Consider the following 23,818-nt stretch of genomic DNA (forward strand, 5'->3'; position numbering starts at 1 on the left):
TGTTACCTTAATATTTTTTTCTCATTTTATCTTTATTTTTTATTGAATAAGTATATTTGATCTTTTACCCTACTTTTTCATAAAGTTTTATCCCATATCTATCTTTGGAGCCGAGGGTCTATCGGAAACAGCCGTTCTATCTTGGTAGGAGTAAGGTCTTCGTACACTTTATCTTCCCCAAACCCCACATTATGGAATTTCACTGAATTATTATTGTTATTATATTCAAATTATAAATATATGACATTATATAACGTGATACAATCTATTCAAACAGTATATTCATTAAAATAATACAATATAATACAATAATTATATTACGAAACAATCGTCTAAACAAAATGTAAGCGGAGATGGACTGAAGATCTGATTTGTTCTCTCTTTTCGGACCTCCATTTTCTTCTACAAGTTTTCCCAATACAGACATTCGACTACCTGATTTTGCAGCTATTCAGGTAAACTCTCCTCATTTTTGCGCGTCTCTTCTCTCTCAGTCCAATTAGGGTTCAAATCATTTTTACCCCATCTTGTGTACTCAAATCTCACTTTAGATCAACTTTACTAACTTGGGTTAGAGGCGTAGTAGTTGTTGTCATTTTTTTTTTTTCCTTATGTGTTATTAGCATCGAAGGCAATATTGTTCTGATTGTTTCCAGTAAAAATTGACTGTAATCTATTCTTGATAAGAGATCAAGAACTGTATTTTTCCTTCTTTTGGGAAATGCCCCACTTGTGGGTTTTCACTGTGTTTGTTGTTTTTACTTCTTTGTATGTTCTTCAGAAAATATACCTGAAACCTTCAATTACCAAGATTGTAAATTGAATTCATTCAGATCAAGAAAGAAAAGGATTCAATATAAATGGCAGCTATTTACAGCCTTTACATCATCAACAAATCAGGAGGGCTTATCTTCTGCAAGGTGAATTCAAATTCCAACACTTTTCAGCTTAGGTCATTTTATTTTGTTCTTATTTGTGGTTTTAATGGATATTTTGTTCTTATTTGTGGTTTAAATGGATGTGTAAAATTCCTTAGGATTATGGTTCTGCTGGAAAAATGGACACAAATGATAGTTTGAGACTGGCTAGTCTCTGGCATTCTATGCATGCTATCTCTCAGCAGTTGTCCCCAGTTAATGGTTGTGCCGGTATTGAACTCCTGCAAGCTGATACGTTTGATCTCCATTGCTTCCAATCTCTTACCGGTAATTCTTACATCTCCACCATTTTGTCTTTTTCTGATTTATTTTTGAGATGCATCTTTTTCTTTTGGAGATTTTTATCAGCTTTAGTTTTTGACATCTTTTTCATCATATATCTCGTGTTATAGATTGTACGGGTTATCTTTTTGTGAAGGAAACATGTAGTTATAAATGTTCACCTATAAGCTTGAAAGGAACTAAAGCTTACTCAGTAGCAACAAGGTTCCAAACTTAAATCTTAATCTTTGGCTACAACACATGATCCCTCTAGCTCAGCTAGATTGTGCACTGAATTAACTGGATAAATTGTGCTTTTTATCATCTTTATATGTAACCCAGAAACGACTTCAAAAATGTGGAGAATCAAATTTTGCTTAATCACTTATGATCTTTCTTCCCCACAAAAGAGCAAAGTATCATCTGCTTAAAGCAGATATGAAACTGTAACTGAATTGCCAGTAGGTTTGCCTACCTTGAAGCCTTCAATCCCATTTCATTTGACATGTTTTTTGAAGCATCTTGATAAGACCTTCCATTACTAGAATGGGAAAAGGGGAGGGCAGTCTCCCTGTCTTAGCCCTTTTGAGGAGAAAAGAAACCTACAGGTCCTCTATTAATGAGCACAAAGTATTTTACTGTTGTTAGACTGAATATAATCCACCTGATCCTCCTATTCCCAAATTCCATCCTTCTCAAGATTGTAAAAAGATGAGCCCAATTATGCTTTTCAAAAAGCTTTTCAATGTCAAGTTTAAACAACATCCCCGGTTCTCCTGACTTTTGCCTCCAGTCCAACACCTCATTTTCTATCAGTAAGCATCTGAGATCTGTCTACCTTAAACACATGCATTTTGGAAAGTTTAAAACCAGCTTTCCAATCACAGTTTTGAGCCTCTCTGCTGCTATTTTTTACACATTCCCAATAAGGCTGATAGGCTTATAATCTTTTAATTCTATTGCTCCTTTTTGGGAATGAGCCAATAAACGATGCATTACATGATTTGACCATAGGGTAGCTGTGATGAAAGTGGTTTAGGACCCCAAACACCTCAGATTTAATGATCTCCCATGCCCTTTGAGAAAAAACCTTTGTGAATTCATCAGGACCTGGTGTCTTATCAGGTGCCCAAGCGTTTTTGGTAGTATGAATTTTTTCCTATTTGGGATTCCTTCCCACCCATGCTCTTTCATCCATGGAGATGATCCTTGTCAATAAACCAGTTCTGTTGGCTTAACTTTCTTGAATCTGGTACTTTTCTTCCTTGGATGCATAGCTTGGTTGCAAATGCTAAATTCGCTCAATTGAACTGACTTTAAATGGACAAGGATTTAAATTTTTCCCGGTTCTATTGCAGCTCCTCTAATAGAATCCGCAGCCCCTAGCTTACTGTTTATCCACACAGATATTTCCTTGGGTGATCTTATCCAAAATGATGAACAACAATAGTTATTAAAGTAAAACGATTTGATTGGAATTTCATTAATTCCAGTCTAACCCAGTTTCCTTGCAAATGGTGGCTAGGAAATTTCAAGATGCTGGTGTATGTGCTCAATTTCCTTGACCAGATTGCTTGTTTTTTCACATGCCTCTGCCATTTTTTCTCCAATTTTGTGTCTCCAGGCTTTCATTTCCCGTGCTTCAAAATGGAAGTCCTATTTGCACGTCCCCTTATCTCTTTCTAATTTATATTATAACTAGCTGGGACTTTTAGTGTTTGTTGTCCTCCTCCATCTCCTGTTCCGAGCAAAACAAGGCTTTCAAAAACCTATTCACCAGGAACTCCATAACATTTTTTTTTATACTTTTCCGAAAGACCTAAACATGAGAAAATGACAATTCCTTTTCTTTCCTTGTAAAAAAAAACATGAGAAAATGACTCATATATCTACATTGCTTTATATTTTCAGGGATTTTTTACTTAAGAAAATGATTTCATTGCAATACCTGCTTTGCATTGTCTTTTCACAGTGAAGCAGAACATTATTGTGGAAACTTTCTTTGGATGGCTTAATTTGTCTCTAGTGCACCCTGCAATCTGCTGTCCGTTTTAATTGGTATTCTGAGCTGTCTCCACAGCCTACTACTGGTTTTCTTTGTTTCCTGTCAAATACTCTTTTTTGAGAAAGGTAACAATGTTATATATCATTAGCACAGCAGTGTTAAAATCCATATTTACAGTTCCCAAAAAGAGCAAAAAAATGCTATCCAGTTCATCTAAGACCCTATGATGTATAACTGTGATTCAACTACCATGAGGTTATGGTGGGATATGTTTAGGTGGTTTGGAATTTCTTGCACAATGCCAAAAACTATGAAAGATCTGATGTCTATTGGAGGAGCGGGAGAAGGAGGAGAAGATGTAGGGCATGAACGTGGTTCCTCTCGCGTTGATGTGGATTGTTTGGAGAGAGAGAAATAGGTGAGCTTTTGAGGGGGTAGTGTCAAGTTTTTTTCATTTGATGAGTAGTCTCCGTTCACTCATTTTCTTTTGGTACACCCATAAAGTTCCTTGTTGTATAGATGGTTGGGTGGAGTTTGTAGAGAATCATGTCTTTTTGTAGATTCCTCACCTTTTGGTTTACCTTGTATACAGCCAGTTTTTTGGCCTTGTTAATGAATAAAATACGTTTACCTGATAAAAGAATAAACGATGATCCAACTTCTTCTAGCAATTCCTTTTTACACCAAAAATGAAATAAAAACAGATAATTCATCTCAATCTTCTAAAGAATAAACAATGATTCAACTTCTTCTACCAAAAATGAAATAAAAACAGACAATTCTTCTCAATCTTCTGGGTATTACTGCCTATATCTTCTAAGAATCTTGAGTTTCTATCCCTCCATATCGTCCACCAAACACAAGCTGGGACAACACTCCACCATTTCTTCTGTTTGTCCAACCCTTCACAGTTGGCCCAACAAGCTAGAAACGCTCCTGTTGATTTAGGCATGGTCCGTTTCAAACCTTCCATGTTAAAAAATAATTTCTGGAGTCAAATACTACTTTTCAGCAAAATCTGGAGTATTCTTTCTTCCACCTGGTCAATATGAGTAATGATTTCCTACTGAAGCTCTTGATATGCGACTTCTATGTTAGAAAATATGGTGCAGTATCTTTAAGTGACTCATGCATCTCTTCTCCATTTCATTTATTTTTATTTGTTTAATTTCCCTCCAAAGTAATTCACGGAACAAAGAATTTTCCAGTTCTCTATTCAGAAAAGCTAGAAGTATGGTCTAAGAGACTAGAGGATGAAAAACAATTAGAATTTAAACCTCTCTGTCACTGGGTATGGAGTGCTTAGATCATCTCGGCACTGATGTGATGTCGTAGTTTCTTTACCTCTAAACCAAGAAAATTATTCACCAACAGTCTTAGTGCAATCAATCAACATCTCATAACAGCTTCTTGAGATTTTATGCACCAGTGTGGCAACTTCAGACATTTGAGATTAAAAGATAGATGAAACCAAACAGGGCAAAAACATCAAAAGGACTTATCAAAGCGAATAAAGATGCACAGGATCTTGTTGCACAAAACAGCTCCCAGGTATATACGGGAAACATCATGTAAGTTTTGGACAAAAGAAACTTCAAAAGGCATATGGTGATCCCTGAATATTTGGCATAACTTAGTCAGAAGGAATATGTGTTCTTTTATGTTCCAGTCTGCATTTGAATGTTGACCCTAATTTCAGTTGATGAACAATTAAATTTTATTAGTATGATTGCCTATTCCTACATATATCAGTGTTTATACTGAACTGTTCTTCGGATCTAAATACTCTCATGGATATTTAAGAAGGTAATCATTTCTATTCCCTCTGGGCCTTTGTTAAAGGATGCTGACTCGTAGTTTCTATCTTGGTACTGCTGGTTAAGAGATATACTGAATCTGTTAAAAAGTTCCCTCTACATACACAAGTCCAACGAGCAAATCAAAAAGTGAAAGGGCAGAGAAAATATAGGCTAATTGTATCCTTCTTTTTTGATTGGCTATAGGCTAATAATATTCGTTCAATAATTAAAAAAAACATGTTCACTAATTAGGCTCAATCAAGCTGTATGAGTTGTGGCTTACACATGTTACCGTTTCAATTTCCATATCCTTGTTGAAGTTGTCTACTTTAAGTCTAACAGGCTAACGAACCTTATATATATATATAGCTAAGAATGTCGTGGTATTTTCAGTCAAGAAAGACAAGATAGGTTCATACCAGAAGTTACGGAGAAATTCTAATCTTTGTCGGAAGATAATGAAGATGCCTTATTTTATTACGGGTAGAGGTGTACAAGTTGTGTGTGAAGTTCCCAGAAAATTAGGCCGACTGGAGTTACTGCTAGAAATAATATCATCATAATGTTATACTGCTGGTGTTTCGTTGAAGTGGATTATTGGGGCCTCCTTGGATTATAGATCTGTTTCAGATGTAAGTTGTAAACAAACAAGCGCCCGATTTCCTTTTCTCTTTTTTTTTTTGTAAGAGAAGTCATCTTTCAGGTAAATATTTTTTCTTATAGGTCATCCTTTTTAAAGTAAATATATGTAAAATGACTCAAGAACCCTGTGCCCGTACTCCAAGTGTAAATTATTAGGAAAAAAAACTTATCTTACCGACCTGTATAATTTCTCGGGCCTGAAGTTATTTTGTCATATTGCTCATAGGCAGTTTCTAATTACTAAACTGTGATATTTTAGTACCAGCAGTACCTTTCTTAAAATAATAATGTGAGAATAGGTGACTGATGGTCACTCTCGGAAAAATTACTACAGCGTTTTACTATGGTTGGCTGTTGATTTATTCTAAGTGCATTGTAGGGTAGGATCCTCAATCTATGCAGCATAGATCAACACCCTTTTTGGACAGATACAAGAAAAAGAATGAGATTACATTTTCATGAACTCGTCCTTTCCATGTTTCCTAGATCTACCAAAAACGTGAACCATAAAAAAATATCCAAAAAATTGCGCTATATACACAAACAACTGGAAGATTGTATGTTTCTTCAGCATAGCTAATACCTAAAAAATGATATTCTTCTTGGATTTTTCTGTTGAGACTGTGGCTCACAGAAATAAGTTTCTCCCTTGGATGATACTAAGTTGAAATGAAGTGAAATATTTGAAAACAGGAAAACATATTTGGTAAAGATGGAAGCTGTTTGCACATTTTTTAAGAAACGATGGAAGCTGTTTGCTTGTATAATAATGCAACGGAAATGATGAAAGACTAATCAATAATGCATGGGAAGCCACTTGGTAAATATTCAGTCAAAGCAGTGGCTTCAAGTTGAGAGTTACATAGAACATTTTAACTGTTTGATATTCATTCGTATAACTTTTTCTTAATTTTTTTTCCTTATATCCCTGTCAATTAAGGTGCTCCAACCAATTGAAGGATTGTATTGATTTAATTGCAGGAACAAAATTCTTTGTGGTCTGTGAACCTGGAATGCTGCATATGGAGTCCCTCTTGAAGTATATCTACGAATTATACACTGATTACGTCTTGAAGAACCCTTTCTACGAAATGGAAATGCCAATTCGGTGTGAGCTCTTTGACATAAATTTATCACAGGCAGTTCAGAAAGATCGTGTCGCCTTATTGGGGAGATGAGCTTCTCATGTTCATATGCCATAAGTTGGTTGGTTGATCTATAATTTGGTTAGTTTGCTGACAGGTTCAGTACTTGTATGACATCTGGAATTTGATTTTTCTTTGTTGTTTTGTTGTTTCGGGATAATGGCTTGTAAGATAAAATTTTGAGAACCCAAAAAGCATTTTTTGTGCACGATCACCAACTTGTCATGGCTGATTTTAATGTTTGTTGAGTTGCACACTCTGCTCTTATCTATAGGTGAATTTCATCTTTTACCTAAATATCCTAGGATCTCTATAGTAGCTAGTTCTACTGTTGCAGGTCATAAGCTGCTGCTATATCAGCAAAGTTTAAAACTCAAAAGTCAAAAGGAAACAAGATTGAAAAGCACTGTATTTGCTGACACTATAGAGTATATATCTAATTTCCATTTGTGCTGTTCCCACATCTGTCCATAGACTACATAATTACCACTTATAAGTTGCAAATAGTACAAAAACTTGCGCTTATTGGACCACCAAAATCAAACCTGCCAAAAAAAAATAAACTAGTGGCAGTACTTTCATAATACCCTCCACAACTAATAACAGAGAGTAGATCACTGCCAGTCGTGTATATATATAGCTATGCAGCTGATGGGCTAGTAACATATAAAGTACTAATATTTGAATCAGGAAAGGCTGCTGCCCTTAATTTGTTTGCTTCAACTCCAGAACCCTCCGCCTTGTGATCCAGTGTGGTGTCATTATAAATGTCCCACCATTTCTTCACTAGCATTTTGATATCCTCCCGATCCATGTGTTCTTCCTTCCCAGTGTATTTCCACGGCTTAGCCCCTGGAGAACAGTAGTGAACTGCTTTCGCCTTGTTGACCTCGATTTTCTCTGGGTGGCGCCATAGCATGGCCACCAACAAATTGTATGCATAAGGAATTGGCTTGTACTTGTCTTTAAAGTACATGTTCAGAAAGTCCTACAAAAAGGGAACGATTGGAACATGTATATCTGTTGGGAGTTATGTACAGGAGATGATGAGAATGTGTATACATGAGATGGTGCAATAGTTGCACTACATTCAACATCGGCTACCAAAAATTATAATCCCAAATCAAGCAATACAGCACAGTGATTCGACAAAATGTCTAAATTTCATCAATGCGCGATGTATATATAGTAGACCTGTGTGGACAATGTCTACTACCTCTAAAAAACTTCACTTATATATACATTATACACGGTCCACATAAGTTAAGTAGTGTTTAACTAGGTATGTTCGATGGGAAGGAAAACATTTTTTATTTTAAAAAAAAACATTATCAAGTAGGATTAATTGGTACTTAAGCAAACAAAAAATACTATTCTAGAAGTATAAATATATATAGTCAATATAATCAGACAATATTATTGGGATGAAGCTAGGGGTGGGAATATAATGGGTCTTGTGATCAGGACTCGATTTCCCTACTCGCTAGTTTTTCCTCCATGCCAAACACACCCTTAGTGTAATTTAATCTGTAACGGAAGGGTGGGGAATCGAACTTACCCAACAAAACACATAATATATATATATACACGTATTGTGTTTTTTTTTGGGTTAAATTATACTGCAGTACCTGTTCAGCAAATTGGGTGGGTGGGGTAACTTTGAGGGTGTTCAAGAGACGAACATAGATGGAGAGATTGGGCTGAAAGACAAACATGCCTGCGTTGAAGTAGATAGACGGCCTTGGGCCCAACTCTTTGGGCCAAGGCAGAACCTCTGGACATGGCTCCCCATACGTATCGCATATGCAGTCCGTCACCGCATAGAAATATTTGTCAGGCAATTCGAATAGATGGTCTATGTTGTCGAAAACTTGCATGTCTCCGTCCAAGTATACCATCTTACTGTACTCCACAAACTGCATATTAATTAATTAAATAGCAGTTTAAAACGATCAATGAATAAGCATAATATAAACACAAGCATAGCATGATGATTGCAAATATATATGGTACCTGCCAAATGCGAAGTTTGGAGTAATTGAGAACGTAATAAGTTCTAGCATACTTATCCGATGATTGCAATGAAGGAGCAAGTGGTTCTATCTCCCTCACTATGCAACCGTGGCTCCTTAATAACATACGATGTTCCTCTGGCACATCGGGAAAAATTGCCACCACCAAAGGATACATAGATTTGACTTTTATCAACCCCTTTGCTAAACCCACCACCCCTTTCACATAATCACCATTACCCGCTAAGAAAGTCACATAACCACATGATGATTCTATGCCCTTTTGACTAGTAATAGCCTTTTTTGTTCCACTACCAAGTTCTGGAGTCATTTTATCTTTTTCTTTTTGTAACAAAACAAAATTATCAAGTGATGAAGCCTTTGAAGTTTGGTTATATATATAGTGCTACATGCATTGAACGCGGTTGCATGGACAATGAGATACTGTCATACGGAAATGTTTCACCGACAACCAAAACTTGTAACGGATAGCATTGAGAGTTATAACAAATAATTATTGTGATTCTAGACATCCACGTGTCGTATAGTGATGTCTTTTTAGTGGCATGCTACGCCACCTGTATTTCTCGTACTGTACATCGACACCTGGCACTCGGCAGGGCAGAAATACTATACTCAATTTGCTTTCAAACTAATAACTATATTAAGGTTTTGTAGTTATGTCCACTTCTACTTAGTTCTCATCCTCTCTAGGTATGTATGTATCTTTTAATTTGTCCTTACTGGTTAATTTAGAATATTAGACGCTAGCTGCTGCCGATATAGAGTTCCATCAGCCTAGAAACAACTACTCTTCATAGTAAACACATCATAATTAGAAGCAAGTTCAATTCATGGAATAAGTTATTTCGAGATAAGTTATAAATTGTGAATTAAATAATTTAAAAATTATCTAATATCTCTAATCAAACACGAAATTAAATAATCTTACATTTTTATCTTAAGATTATTATATCTTATACTTCACATCAAATAACTCCGTTGATCAGTTGCAGGTCACAAATACACAGTTGCGCTTCCTTATATAATATGCCCAAGGTTATTAAGTGTTGAGAAATTGAAGAAAAAGGAAAGAAAGAAACATTGCGTTTGGAGTACTTTTTTCCAAAGGATATAACTCATAAAAGTAGCATATAACCCCATTTTGTACAGTTTAATCGGTTGTATATGATGATTTTACGAATTCGCCTAACCCCTTTCTTTTCTCGATCTCAATAATTTCAAGTTTTTACTCGATTGATTAGGTTACAGTTAAACCTGTCAAATAGGTCGGTTGGCCCCCTAACCTCCCTCCTAAGACCGGTTCATTAAGGGCCCGACACGGGGAGATCGGATCGGCCACCGGCCCAACACCAAAAAAAAATTGGATCGATCCGATCTATTTTTGGCTTCGGACCAGTAAGACCGGCCCAATTAGCGTATTTTTTTATTGTTTTTTCAGAAATTTCAGATTTTGGGCCAAATTCAGAAAGAGCCGTTGGGCCCAACGACTACGGCCAAATCTGAATATATGCCTTTTTAAAAAATAATAAAAAATTAATTAATCAAATTTTTTTCTATAAATACCTACAACATTTAATTATTTTTTTCCAACAACAATAATCTCTCAATTTCTCAATTCTCTCTTAAAGTGATATCAATCTTTTATTATTTTTTACAATTAACAACATCAAGTGTAAGTTTTCAACTTTCAAGTGTTCAATATTTCATCAATTTTACGATTCTTTATTTGATTCCGGCAATTTGGTATAATCGTTCATTTTCTTGCTTTTATTTAGTAAATTAATTCTAGTGTATTTAAATATTTAATTTTTGTGTTTATAATTTTTATTAGTTTAATTTGCATAATTGATAGATTAAAAAATATAGGTAAAAGTGTTAAAAATTTGTGTCCCAGTGGAAGTAGTGGTAGTAAGAAAAAAAGTACTTCCCGTAGAGGTAGTACAAGTAGAAATTATTCTCTTATGCCTGAAGCACCACCTAGTGATTTTGGAGAAATAGGTGTAGGTGCACATGAAATGAATGAAAATGAATATCAAGAAACATACGGCATAGAAGAACCAATGAATTTGAAGTAAAAATAGAACAAGATGATAATGATGATGTGGATGTTACAACAACTAGTCCTGATGTAAATTTAGGTAATGCACAATCTAGAACTATTAATCTTCCTCCACGACCCGTAAAAGAAAGAAAAACAACTAGTTTAGTATGGACATTATTTTGAATGCATAGCCAAAATAACTAAAGTTCAATGTAAAGAGTGTCAAAAAAAATTAGAGCATAAGACTAGGGATAATAGAGGTGGAATGGGTCAATTGACTAGACATCTAAACAATGAGCATCCTGGTTGGAAAGAACAAATAGGAGTGCTACTGGGCCAGTGCTAGGTAGAATAAACCCACATACCAAAAAATTAACAAGGACATATAATAAAATAAGGGACCGTGAAGAGATAGCGAAAATGATAGTTGTGGGTTGTCTACCTTTTTTATTTGCTTTTTCTGATGCTTTTATTCTTTATATACAATCAATTTATAATCTCATGTTTAACGGTATCCCTAGAAGTACTTGTAGATCAGATATTTTTAGACTTCATGGACAATATGCATATTATTTACGTTGGTTATTAACAAATCTTCCATGTAGAGTTTCACTTACTTCTGATTCTGGTCGTTCTATAAATAAAAATGATTATTTAACTATTACTTGTTATTGGAGAGATAGTGATTTTATTATGCAAAAACGTATTTTAGCATTTTAATATGATGAATACCGAAGGCATAATGCATAATTTATTTCTGATTCTATATCAATGGTTGCAAAATATTATGGTCTTGAACACAAAGTTTTATGTATTTCTTTTGATAATGCATCTAACAACACCACTACTATTAATTCTTTGAAAACTGAGTTTCCCCCCTTCCCTCGCCCCCTTTAAATGATATTTTTATTTTAGATGTACTTGTCATATATATAATTTAATTGTAAAAAATAAACTTTATTTTTTTGAGCCAACAATTGAAAAAATTAGGCATGCAGTTGATTTTATTCAAGGAAATAATAGAAAAGCTAGATTTAAAAAACTTAAAAGAAAATGCGAGGAACATAATCTTAGACCTAGATTAATGCCCAAAGAGATTGAAACTAGGTGGAATTCGACTTATGATTTTTTAAAGACTTGTAATATTTATAAAACCCCTATAACTACAACTTTTAATCAATATGCATATAAATTTTTCGAAGTCATGTTGGAAGAATCTGATTGGACAAAAATTGACGATGTTGTTTTGTTTTTTTTAAAAAATTATTTGGCTACTTTTAAATTTTCTGGTGCTTATTATCCTACTGTTTCTAATATTTTATCTTATTTAGCCAAAATTTTTGTATTGCTTATGGAATATAAAAAGAAAGATGATTACAAAGAAGTTATCGCTGGAATGATAGAAAAAAATTAATTTATTTTCCTATTCCTACAATTTATTTAATTGGTTCTATGTTAAATCCGTATATGAAATTTAATATTATGTCATAATGTGTTCGCCTTATATATACTTCTATAGAAATTGAAAAAGATGAAAATTCTAGTATGCTTAAGGCGATGAGTGATACAAATGATTATATTCAAACATTATATAATCATTATAGCGATTTACTTGATAATGTTATCCCTAGTCATAATGTTCCTCTATCTAGTCCTTGTGACGAGCCATCATCTTCTAAAAGGTAGGCACGTGGTATGCCTGTCCATGATTTTTCTAATTTATCTATTTGAAATAGAATAAAGCTTATATTACAACGAAGCATAAATCAGAACGAGCTTAATTATTATTTGAGAAAAGCTGCAGAGACCTGTGATGAAAATTGTGTCACTACACTGAAATGGTGGAAGAACAATCAAAAACAATTTTCAGTATTATCAACCATAGCTAGGGATGTGCTAAATGTTCCAATGTCAACTGTTGCATCGGAGAGCACATTTAGTCAAGGAAGACAGCAGATCAGAGACAATCGACACTCTTTGGGGAGCAATGCCATGAATGTTTTAGCTTGCCTCTGAGATTGGATTAGATCAAAGCGTAGGAATAAAGGAAGAATAAAAGACACGGAAGAAGACGAAGAACTTGAAGAAATAATGTCAAGTGGAGATCCTTCGGCACAAACTAGTCCAAATTACGGATTTGTTGATTTTAAAAATTATGAGTCAATTCTTGTTAATGTTAATTTAGATGAATTGGAGAAAATGATTCGAAACATGTAGAAGTTATAATTTATTATATACAACTATTGTAAGTTTGTAACTTGTATGTTTTGAATTTTATCAATATATTAATAAAGTCAAAGTCTTTGCATTTCTTAATTTTTTTCCTACAAATTTTGTATGATTCAATTAAATAATTATTTTTACTTTACATAATCATCTAAGAAAAATTAAATTTGTAGTCACTATAAGATTTCAATACTTGAAAAAATATTATTATAATAAATAGTATATTATGAGTATATATTTGTTATACATTGTAAGTATATATAATGTAAGTATATCACTATAATAGATAGTATATTGTGAGTATATTAGATGTACATTATAAGTATGTATATTATAATATAAGTATATACATACTAATAGATAGTATATTGTGAGTATATTTGGTATACTTTGTAAGTATATATATATAATATAATTAATTATATCACTATAATATATAGTATAATGTTAGTATATTAGATATAGATTGTAAGTATATATATAATATATAATTAAGTATGTCACTATCATACATAGCATATTGTGAGTATATAAATAGTTATAATTGCTTCTAAATTAAATAGATAACGATACACTATATTCATGATTGACTCAACCTTTCGAATACATAAACGCCGCAAAAAAAAGGCAAGCCCAATGGGCCCACCCGACCCGACCCATTAACTCCGGACCCTATACCCTTAATGGGTCATGGGCCAGGTTTCTCATGATTTTTTTGCTGTTCAGATCGGACCGGCCTGGCCCATTAAAGATCCAGTCTGATCCGACCCGACCCGATCCCTGATTATTCAAAACAAAAGGGGGGCTGATCTGACTTAGTCCGACCCACTTAAGTCTTAACACCCTTAGCTACAGTATCAATATGTTTCATTTTGATATTAATGTGATTTAGATTTAATAAACTAACATAAGGTTCTAATCATGGTAAAAAAAAGTTAAAAATATTTCATCTACTTCCATGTTTATATATGTAGCTCGAGTTTTTCTATATTTCATCATCAACTTTTTCTATTTCTTGGCTTTTAGAATTTCATGATCAGAATTTAAAAGTCGTGAATAGCTTGTTGATTTGATTTTATATTGCATATGAACCTTTGATATTAAATAGTGAAAAAGCCCTGACAAACTTGACAATATATATATAGTAGATCTATTCTTATAGTGAATCACACCTTAAAAGACGTTGTGATAAATAATATTTACTCTATTTATTATTTTTTTCGAATTTTCTCAATACTTATAATATTATTATGAAAAATCTATCGTTTTTTAAATTTTCATCAAACACCATAGTGCATGCGCAAAATATTAACTCTATATGATTAAGTGATCATAAATTAAGATAAAATATGGTTTGACTTAAAATAACATCCTGTTTAAACTCAACAATCAGTAGTACGCATCCGACCGAGATCAAAGCTAAAAAAATGTTCACTTTTGGTAAACTTACGGGACCAAAACTGTTGTATTGATACATAAGGATTATTTTGACATATTTTGCAAACATAAGGGACCATTTCTGTCATTTTCCCATTTTTGTTTTCTTTTTGCCACATTAAATTTTAAACCTATTAAGAAATAAGAATAATGATATACAAAAGAGAGCTCAATTGGTTCCAAATCCATTTCATCAGAGTAAAGAAATCAAAGTTATGTTGCAGTGCATTTTTCTTCTCTCCGATTCTGGGTATCCTTCTCTTCTTTCAGTTTTTTTTTTTTAAAAATAAATATAGATTGAAGTCAAATTCATATTCATCTTCCTTGAAAAAGGAGTTCTTTGCATTTTAATTTTGTATTTATTGGTATATTGAATCACTGGGTATTTGATTTGAAGTTTGTTACTGAAGATCTGTGTAATTCAATGTCACTGTAGGGAGGTAATGCTGGAAAAACAGCTTACTGGCCACTGGGTTGATAGGGCAATATGTTCGTGGTTTTGGGATCAGTCAATTGCTCAAGGTGATTCCTTCAAGGTAGGGGCATATGAGTAATTTTTCCAATGTTATAGTTAAAGTTGCTTTAAAAGTTATGGTATAGGGAAAATCAAGATGCTTGATCTTGAATTTACATAGCATTGTTTTTTGGCTTGTTGCAGCATTTACCGGTAATTGCTTCACCAACGCATTACCTTTTCCAAGTTAATCGTGAAGGAGTTACCTTCTTGGCCTGCACCCAAGTGGAGATGCCACCTTTAATGGCAATTGAGGTGATGCACTTGTTGATTTCAGACCTTGCTTGGTTATTTATGTTGTTGCTGCTAGATTGATTTCTTCTTTAATAAGTTTATGAGACAAGATGGGTTTAATGGAATTGTCTTGGAACTATTAAACACATGACCAGAATATGTTAAGAGAGGTTAGTACCATGGTGATTGGACGGCTAAATGGCGATACCTCTTGTAATTCTTATCAATTTGAAACTTGAACATTCTAGCATACCGCAACACTTAAATTGCTTTCAATCTGAATCTGAAAATTTTCTGTTTGATTAGTATGTCCAGAGGATATTGAAGGATTTGAGATAAAAACATGGCATTTTGGGCCGTATAGCTTTGGTTCAGTGAGAAGGATGCAACTCGGATATGTCGATAGAGTGCCTCATGAGTTTGAACCTTGCCACTGAATGGAAGCATGGTATGTAAGTGGAAGTAGAGTAGTATGGCAGACAGTTTTGACCTGTGAGCTAACCGGTGTTGGACCAGCTAACTCACGAGGATTTTTCAGTTATCAGAAGAGAAGGGCCCTTTAATGTGTGACTCCCAAGCTAATTTACACTAGTGTATTATAGTAATTGGTTATTGAAAGGCAAACAAATTATAATATAGAGCCCCTTCATCCACAATTAATAAATGTATGTTAGACGTGTTTATCGTAGTTGAGTTGATTACAACCTTATATTTGCTGTCACCAGATTTGATAAAATCTGGCATCATAGAGATTCTTGTTTTCTAAGTTTTTCTTTTGATAAGTTATTTCTTCCGTTCCTCTGCCATGTTTTGTAGGCTTTGTGGGATTTTCTGCTTGGTTTATTGGTTAGATCTGTAAGAGTCCAGTCATACTATTGGAAGTCTTTGCACCTGGCAGTTATACTTTTACTGCTAACTGATTCATTGAATTGATATGTCGAAGTTCTAGTTCCAGTTATTGTAATATTTTTCTGCTAGGTGAACATAGGGAAGGCTACTACAGTTTGCTTATTAACTTTGGAACTCTGTATCATCTCTGCAAATAAGGGCTTTTATTGATAATTTGACTATTTAATTTCTAGTTCTTGTGCAGAGTAGCTGATGTCCTGTCAGAATATCTTGGAGGGTTGAATGAAGATTTGATAAAGGATAATTTTGTGATTGTATATGAGGTATTTGACATATTCAAGCTCTTTTTTTTGAAAAGTTAGCTGCAAAATATATTTTGTTGGGATACTTTTCTTACAAAAAAAAAAGGAATTTTTTCAGGAAGCTTAGAATGATGCTAACCAGGTTAAGTTGAAGCTTTTAAAAACGGTCAAACTACGAAGTTCTTAAACAAGCTGCACTAAACAGTTCCATAACAATGTACTGTCAGATTCTATAAATTATAGAGTGATTTGGTTGAATTTCTCAATTCCCTTTTCTTTTTTTTTTCTTTTTTCTTGTCAATTCTTTTCGTACTAATTGTTTATTCACATTCTTTAGTTTGCAATCACAAATGTTGTCTGTTAACTTATACTATTGACACGCTCCTGTATGGTTTTTGTGTTAAGTTTTAGTTTTAACCACCCCAAAATTACCAGTTGACCAACTATCAGTGCAACTTTGGAGGCTGTTACCATGATATTTATTGATGCAAAAAAGAGCCAGTTCTACTGTTTGACTCTAGAACCCCCCCCCCCCCCCCCAAAAAAAAAAAAAAAAAAAAAAAAAAACAAAAAAACTGCCAAATTCTGGCTTGTAAAGATCCTTAAATGCTCTCTCATCTCTTTAGGCCAAACACACTAGGTTACTGCTAACAAGCTGAACACTGCAAAAAGTTGGCTTTTCTTTCGTTCCAAATCCCCCTACGGCCCTACCTGATGTGAGACATTCCATTTACTGAAGATTGAAATATCTGCTAGTTCCTTAAGATTTCAAACAATAGATTGATTACACCACTGCCAGAGAATAATGCTAATTTAGAGTTTTGGTTTCCTGACTTAATCCTTTTTAAGTTGCTATCAGTAGTTTTTGACATTTTGTTCCTCAAACCAGCCAATTAAGAGAAGGTAAAAACATTTTGAGTCCTGTTTCATTTTTTTGACAATGATGGATGCATTTCCCATAATCGTTAGAATTGTACTTATCCCCCCTTCCCAGTCCCCCTTTGAAAGTCAACACATTTCTGCGACGAATATGAAAAATTGGAAGTCAATTATCTGAGAAGTAGAAAAGAATATGCCAGGTCATCTAATTCAACTTTCAGAGTTCCAATGATGATTGTTTGTGTATATTATTTTGGTACATCACAGTTCAATACTGAGAATCTTCTCTCTCTCTCTCTCTCTCTCTCTCTCTCTCTCTTTAAATGATATGAAATATGTATAACAGTTTATAGCTTTAGCCCTGTCAACTGCTTTCTGCCTATGCCATAAAGACAGCAAACTGTTACGTTATAAAGGATAAACTTGTTTCTTCCTTGCCCTCCCTTCTCCTCTCTGGTTCTACATGTTCACCACTTCATTTTCTAGTAATTTGGCACCATAATGACTCATTCCATAGTTTCCCCATCACTCTATAGCTGCAACTTAGTCGAGGTACTCTTCCAAAATCATATATTTGTGTTATACTTAGCAAAACGAATAAAGAAATGTAAAAAGATGCATACCTTTTCAGCAATTACCAGTTTCAAAAAAAAGGAGAAAAAGATGCATACCTTTTCAGACCACTTAAGGTGCAAATGGTCTTGTTCATTGTATCCTACGGTATACCAGTATTAGATCTCCCACTTCTTCTTGCTTAAACTCCTGGAAACCATGGTTCATTACAGTTTCAAAGAGGATCAATGGTGAAGCCAAAGTGGAAGGATTGATGAGAGATGAGAGAGGGAGATAACATATGTTCTTTTTATGTGCTTGTTGAACTCTTTTCCTTTTTTTCCATTTCTTCTTGTCTCTTTCTTTTTGGGTAACGGTGCCGGTCTAGCTTGTGCACCTCAATTGTTTCACCAGGTACCTACTACTTTGCATCATCATAGGTACCGGTAACTCTAAACAGGTGTTGGGTTTAGGTTTCTTCTAAGAACTTCAGCCACAGTAGAGAGAACTAAAATTTGTGTGGACAGTGGACACAGAATGAGGAAGATTTTCCTCCCCAACTGTCTTGTTAAATTTCCTTCTACACACTAATTTTATTCTGATGGACTTCAAATTGACTATGGCCTTAACATTTGTTTGATGTGCAGCTTTTGGATGAGATGATAGACAATGGTTTCCCTCTTACTACAGAACCTAATATACTAAGGGAAATGATAGCTCCTCCAAATCTCGTAAGCAAAGTATTGAGTGTTGTCACTGGTAACACTTCCAACATGAGCAACACACTTCCAGGTGCAACAGGATCTTGTGTTCCTTGGAGAAAAACAGACCTGAAGCATTCAAGCAATGAAGTTTATGTTGATTTAGTTGAAGAAATGGATGCAACTATAAATAGGTTTATATCTTACTATCACTTAACCTCCATTCGAGCGCCTTATTTCTCAGTATGTGTTAATCTCTCTAATAATATCTTCAAAATCATATATTTATCATCAAACTTTTAGTTTGACATGGCGTAACCCATTGTATCATAAAAGGTGAAGGGTGAACATAATGATATGCTATTTCGATGCAATAGTCGGTATAACCTAGAGGTTAAGATTTCACATAAAAACATCTAGAGGTCAAGATTTCACATAAAAACATCTAGAGGTTAAGATTTCAAGAACCAAAATGTGATCTTAAAAGGATTGTGTGAAAGCTGGCACATGTTAATTTTGAAGGTACGCTTTGAACTTTATATGTTACCTATGAACTCCTTCCACTATTTCAATTTATATGACATTTTTCTACAAGGGAATATCTCAAAATGCTCCACACTCTTCTATTATTATATTATGCCATTTTTGAGAGTTCAATTCTTCTAACCAATCAAATTAACTTTGATGTCTTATTTTTTCTATCAAAGTAAATGTTTAACTAGTGTAGTATTCTATTCTACTAGGGCGAATATGATATTTGTGTGAAATTAACTTTTGAACACAGGTCCAAATGGTGCCACATAAAATAGGACGGAGATATTACAAGTTACTATAAGATACCTTGTTTCCACATGCTCCCTTTCAGGTCCATCAAAAGGTTATAATTATTACTCATCCCATAAGGAGGGTAACCATTACTTGTTGTGTCGCCTTCTACAGAGAACAAGGCTTTCTTAAATTATATAACTGTGTAAAGGAAAGGGATATTACCAGATTACTTCATCTTAGAGATATGGTTTCAGAAGCATAATGCTCCTTACTTATGTGCTTGCTTTTAGGTTCCTGTTGGAATATAATATCAGTTGTCTCCATTATGCATAGAGTTAAAACTATTTTGATGTGGAATCAGTGGGAGCCATAGAGTTATGATCTGCTTCTTGGCACATACAAGGCATACTTTTGTGAACTAGTGCAAATGGCTTCTTCAAGGGAATTTGGCAGCATCCTTGATAATTGAAGTGCATTACAGTATACATACACACGTGTGTGTGTGCTTGTCAAAGTATATAAGTGACATTTCTTATACTGTTTTGATGACCATTTTCTTTCTTTCAGTCTGTTAGATTATAAAAATGAACCCCTAGACCTTTATAAAAAAAGGAACTCCAAGACTTCCTCTGAATTGTCAAGAAAGTTGCTACAAATTGAACTTCTTGAAGACTGCAGTGAGCCAGGGAAGTAAAATAAAGGAAAATGAAATCCATTTCTTGTATGTTCTGTGATATTTGCAGGACAAATAAGAGTTTCTTAACTGCTTCTCTGAACAAACTTCTCTTCATATTAAACAAACAAAAATTGCAAACAAATTTAACTTGCGGCACATTCGTTTCTCTTTTATGGGCAATGAAACTGCACCTAAGGCGGATACTGGAATCTGCCCAAAAGTCCTAACTTTTTCCATGCCACATTCTTCTCTTTGCTGTGATCAAATTGATTCTATTTCCTTATTCATTCATGATTACAATATTGCCGAATAATGGATTGCTTTTCTACATTGGGGTTCTAAGTTTGAATACACTTGACCATTGGATTCTGCAGCATCTTTTTCTTATTTGTTGTATGCTTGAAGTAGAGTTTACAGGAATAGCCAATTACCTAAAGGCTTCTCATTCTATTTGTTTTATGCTTCTCAGAGACGGGGTTCTGGTGAAATGTGAGATCTGTGGTGAAGTTCAAGTGAATTCTCATCTTTCCGGTCTTCCTGATCTTACCCTTTCATTTGCAAATACTTCCATCTTGAACGATGTGAGATTCCATCCTTGTGTTCGGCTACGACCCTGGGAATCAAACCAAATTCTGTCTTTTGTTCCTCCTGATGGACAATTTAAGCTCATGAGCTACAGGTTTGTGGTGTTAACTACTGCAGTTGCCTTCACACATGATCAAAATTTGGTGGTTTTGACTTTATGTAAAGAATGTTCTAATATTCTGCTCACATTTAGTATGTACTTATACATCATAGAGTTATCTTCTCTTTGTCCCCTCTGATATTCAAACCCATAAAATTAACCCCTTCCTTGCTTGGTAAGTAGGGTGAAACCCAGCAAAAAATTTACCTTTTTTAGGAAATGGAAATATTTGAGTCAATATTGAAACTGCGGCCAAATTCCAGGATGCTAACTTGCTCCTTCCAATAACGAAAGTTGAACTGTCAATAAATGCATAATGAAAGCTGAACTGTTCATAAATGCACTCTATTTACAGAAGGAAAAACATTTCTTTTTCCGATAACCACTATTTAATAAGATATATTCACAAGTAGTGGCAGTTGGTCCATTGTTGATGGGGTTATCTGCAGATTTTGAAACTACAATGTGCATCCAACACCCCAGACCCCACTTGTGGGATTTCACTAAGTATGTTGTTGTAATGTGCATCCAACAAAAATGAAAAACAGGAAATGGCAAACTGTAAACCGAGCATTTGTTTTCACTATAGAAATGCATTAAAAAATTCACTTCTTTGCTGCTTTTACCTTGTCTAAACTTCTTTCTCCCTCTCTCAACTATGCCATGCAGAATAAAGAAGTTGAAGAGTACCCCGATATATGTAAAGCCGCAAATTACTTCAGACTCAGGGACATGTCGTATTAGCTTGTTAGTTGGGATACGCAATGATCCTGGGAAGGCAATTGATGATATAAATGTGCAATTTCAACTCCCCCCTCGCGTTTTATCTGCGGATCTTACATCAAATTATGGAACAGTAAACATCCTTTCCAACAAGGTACGTGGTTCTTCCTCTCATCTACAGAGTTGCTTCTCCTTTGTGCCTTTTCTTAATGCATGTGTCCGGCAGTTGATCAGAAGTAAATGAATGAAGATACTTTCTATTCTAGTCAGTTCCGGCCCTACCGTGAAATGATGAAAACTTGTAAATGGATGCCAAGCTTTTTTAAAAGTAAAATCTCTTTTTCAGTCTGGTTCCATTTTGGAATTATGTGATAGAGGAGGCTCTACTCTGCAAACTTCTCTAGTTGGTTCTTGACATGTTGATTTATTAGTGCAGACATGCACTTGGTCCATTGGTCGTATGCCGAAAGACAAAACTCCTTCAATGACTGGAACGTTAGTGTTGGAAACAGGTGTTGAGCGGCTTCGTGTATTCCCTACATTTCTTGTGGGATTCAAAATTATGGGTGTTGCACTCTCAGGTTTGAAAATAGAAAAACTTGATTTCAAGAATCTACCTACGCGGCCTTATAAAGGGTTTCGAGCTCTAACCAGGGCCGGGGAATATGAAGTCAGGTCATAATAATTATGGTTTCTTGACCTTGAATTCAGAGCTTTGGTGTTGCTTGAGACCTGGGTGTTGAGCAGTTTTCTGTATGATAGATACCAGTTTTAGAATCTTAATCTTACGTGTTTATTATCCCATCTGGAAAAATTGTAATATTTAAGAAAGAGATTTTTTCTGCAAATTGTCACGCCAAATTCATTAAATGATACATGTTTGGAGCTGATCATCGATTCATAAGCTCTGTAAACCAGATATTGCGACATGTATTTTTTGCTTGGCTTGTGTTCAATATCCGCATTATTTTTAGGCCTATATTTGTACCTGGAGAAAAGTCCAGTTGGAGTCCTCTTTCTGCTCCTTTTTTTCTTTTTGGGTGCCAATAATGTGTTTGTGCAAATTATTTGACGTGTTTCTCTTTACATATTCCTTAAGAGAATATTAGTTTGGAAGGATTTTGATTATCTTGCTTTTATTCATGTGTCATCATTCTCTAATTGAAGACTAGATGGGAAAACAGATAATTAATTTTATCTTGAGTTTTTAAAATGATAAATAATTTAAAATAACTATTTTCAGAAATTATGATAGATAATTTGAGGCAAAGGACTAATATTGGAGAACTAGCAGGATTTGTTGGAAGCTTGTCCAGACCTCAGAGGACAAGTGATTCAAACTCATCATCAGTTTTTGGAAATTGAACTTTTTAGCTGTGCTGTCAGCTACACGAGGGATATTTAGTTCTCTATCTAAATTTTATTACGAGCAGATAGATTGCGTTGGGACCATATTTATCTTCTTTGTCTCGTTCTAATTTTATCAAATATCTAGGAAGGGCAATTTGTTTGTTTATTTATAATTTCATCTGGAATACCTAGCATTTTGTAAATTTAATGTCCAATTGACAATGAGATGTGGTAGTTGTTTGTGGAAAATCCTTTTTAAGGACAGTTCTTTCCTGCCTGATTCTTGACCATTGTCCAGGATTACACCAGTGTTGTTGGGAAATGTGTCGGGTGGCAAAATTAATGCATGTATGCCCCGCCCAGCTTGCTCAAGTTTAGGTAGGTTAAAGATCCTTCTATTTAGTAAATACAATTTATCTCTATTGGTTCAAATCCAGCTCAAACCGTCAATTTGCGTCACAATTCAAATACATGAATCTAACCTTGGTTTTCTCCTTACCCAAGTTGCACAGGAAAAGACCAATTGTCATTTTAGTATGGTGTGACATGAGAGCTATTTGCCAATACAAATGGACTTACTTCAAAAAGTGCATTATATCATTATACAAAAACTCATCCATCTTTTACACATTTTTTTCATTGTTGCAAATTATGAGTGGACATGAATTGAATTCCTATAAGGGCCATACTATATCCTTTGTGGATAACAACTCTACAACTAAATCTGTGGGTCAGCACTAGTCTATTTTTCTTGAATTTGTTTCTTCCCTACGCACGCTGCTTTTGGTTTACATGTCATGTCTAGGAAGGGCCCATATTTCCCACACGTTTTGACTGTATTTGGTTGTAGAATTTGTTTCCCCATTTTTTTTAAAAAAATGGGATCGAAAATTACTTATTTACAGTTCATCTATTCTAATCTCAAATTCCAAATATACTCGTACAAATTTTGGGAAGCTGTACGATTTTGCAACTTGGCTTCTGTTTGTGCAAAATGGACAATTACAAGGGCATATCCTTTCCTTTTCTTTTTGGGATTTTTACTCGCCCATCAA

General features: G+C 34.5%; 3 protein-coding genes across 4 annotated transcripts; 2 read left to right on the plus strand and 1 right to left on the minus strand.

The window, feature by feature from the left end:
• The first annotated feature begins 321 nt into the window (after positions 1 to 321).
• On the plus strand, positions 322 to 7,048 carry LOC129886070 (uncharacterized). 2 transcript variants are annotated; one of them, XM_055960594.1, is made up of 4 exons: positions 322 to 455; positions 782 to 920; positions 1,037 to 1,205; positions 6,627 to 7,048. In XM_055960594.1, exons 2-4 carry the CDS (start codon positions 861 to 863, stop codon positions 6,821 to 6,823), a joined length of 426 nt encoding a protein of 141 aa, XP_055816569.1. In that variant the 5' UTR covers positions 322 to 455; positions 782 to 860; the 3' UTR covers positions 6,824 to 7,048. The 2 variants fall into 2 exon arrangements, with proteins under 2 accessions (XP_055816569.1, XP_055816570.1); XM_055960595.1 differs by having other exon boundaries at positions 834 to 920.
• A 68-nt stretch (positions 7,049 to 7,116) lies between these two features.
• Positions 7,117 to 9,150, minus strand: LOC129886071 (galactinol synthase 1). Its single transcript, XM_055960596.1, has 3 exons — positions 8,804 to 9,150; positions 8,419 to 8,706; positions 7,117 to 7,778 (listed from the first exon to the last, which is right to left on the minus strand). Exons 1-3 carry the CDS (start codon positions 9,131 to 9,133, stop codon positions 7,431 to 7,433), a joined length of 966 nt encoding a protein of 321 aa, XP_055816571.1. The 5' UTR covers positions 9,134 to 9,150; the 3' UTR covers positions 7,117 to 7,430.
• A 5,532-nt stretch (positions 9,151 to 14,682) lies between these two features.
• On the plus strand, positions 14,683 to 22,427 carry LOC129886066 (AP-3 complex subunit mu). Its single transcript, XM_055960588.1, has 8 exons — positions 14,683 to 14,780; positions 14,967 to 15,066; positions 15,189 to 15,299; positions 16,361 to 16,450; positions 18,508 to 18,755; positions 20,475 to 20,684; positions 21,360 to 21,567; positions 21,850 to 22,427. Exons 1-8 carry the CDS (start codon positions 14,746 to 14,748, stop codon positions 22,093 to 22,095), a joined length of 1,248 nt encoding a protein of 415 aa, XP_055816563.1. The 5' UTR covers positions 14,683 to 14,745; the 3' UTR covers positions 22,096 to 22,427.
• Positions 22,428 to 23,818: the final 1,391 nt, after the last annotated feature.

The sequence above is a fragment of the Solanum dulcamara genome, chromosome 4 (genome assembly GCF_947179165.1).
Source record: "Solanum dulcamara chromosome 4, daSolDulc1.2, whole genome shotgun sequence".
NCBI classification, from domain to species: domain Eukaryota; kingdom Viridiplantae; phylum Streptophyta; class Magnoliopsida; order Solanales; family Solanaceae; genus Solanum; species Solanum dulcamara.

Bases quoted from the DNA above. Each gene is read 5' to 3' on its own strand.
- LOC129886070 (XM_055960594.1), top strand. From the start codon at position 861: ATGGCAGCTATTTACAGCCTTTACATCATCAACAAATCAGGAGGGCTT. The intron at 921-1,036 runs GTGAATTCAAAT...AAAATTCCTTAG, and splicing joins GAGGGCTTATCTTCTGCAAG to GATTATGGTTCTGCTGGAAA. The intron at 1,206-6,626 runs GTAATTCTTACA...ATTTAATTGCAG, and splicing joins TTGCTTCCAATCTCTTACCG to GAACAAAATTCTTTGTGGTC.
- LOC129886071 (XM_055960596.1), bottom strand. From the start codon at position 9,133: ATGACTCCAGAACTTGGTAGTGGAACAAAAAAGGCTATTACTAGTCAA. The intron at 8,707-8,803 runs GTACCATATATA...ATTAATATGCAG, and splicing joins CCAAACTTCGCATTTGGCAG to TTTGTGGAGTACAGTAAGAT. The intron at 7,779-8,418 runs GTACTGCAGTAT...CCCTTTTTGTAG, and splicing joins CCACCCAATTTGCTGAACAG to GACTTTCTGAACATGTACTT.
- LOC129886066 (XM_055960588.1), top strand. From the start codon at position 14,746: ATGTTGCAGTGCATTTTTCTTCTCTCCGATTCTGG. The intron at 14,781-14,966 runs GTATCCTTCTCT...ATGTCACTGTAG, and splicing joins TTTCTTCTCTCCGATTCTGG to GGAGGTAATGCTGGAAAAAC. The intron at 21,568-21,849 runs GTACGTGGTTCT...TTATTAGTGCAG, and splicing joins TAAACATCCTTTCCAACAAG to ACATGCACTTGGTCCATTGG.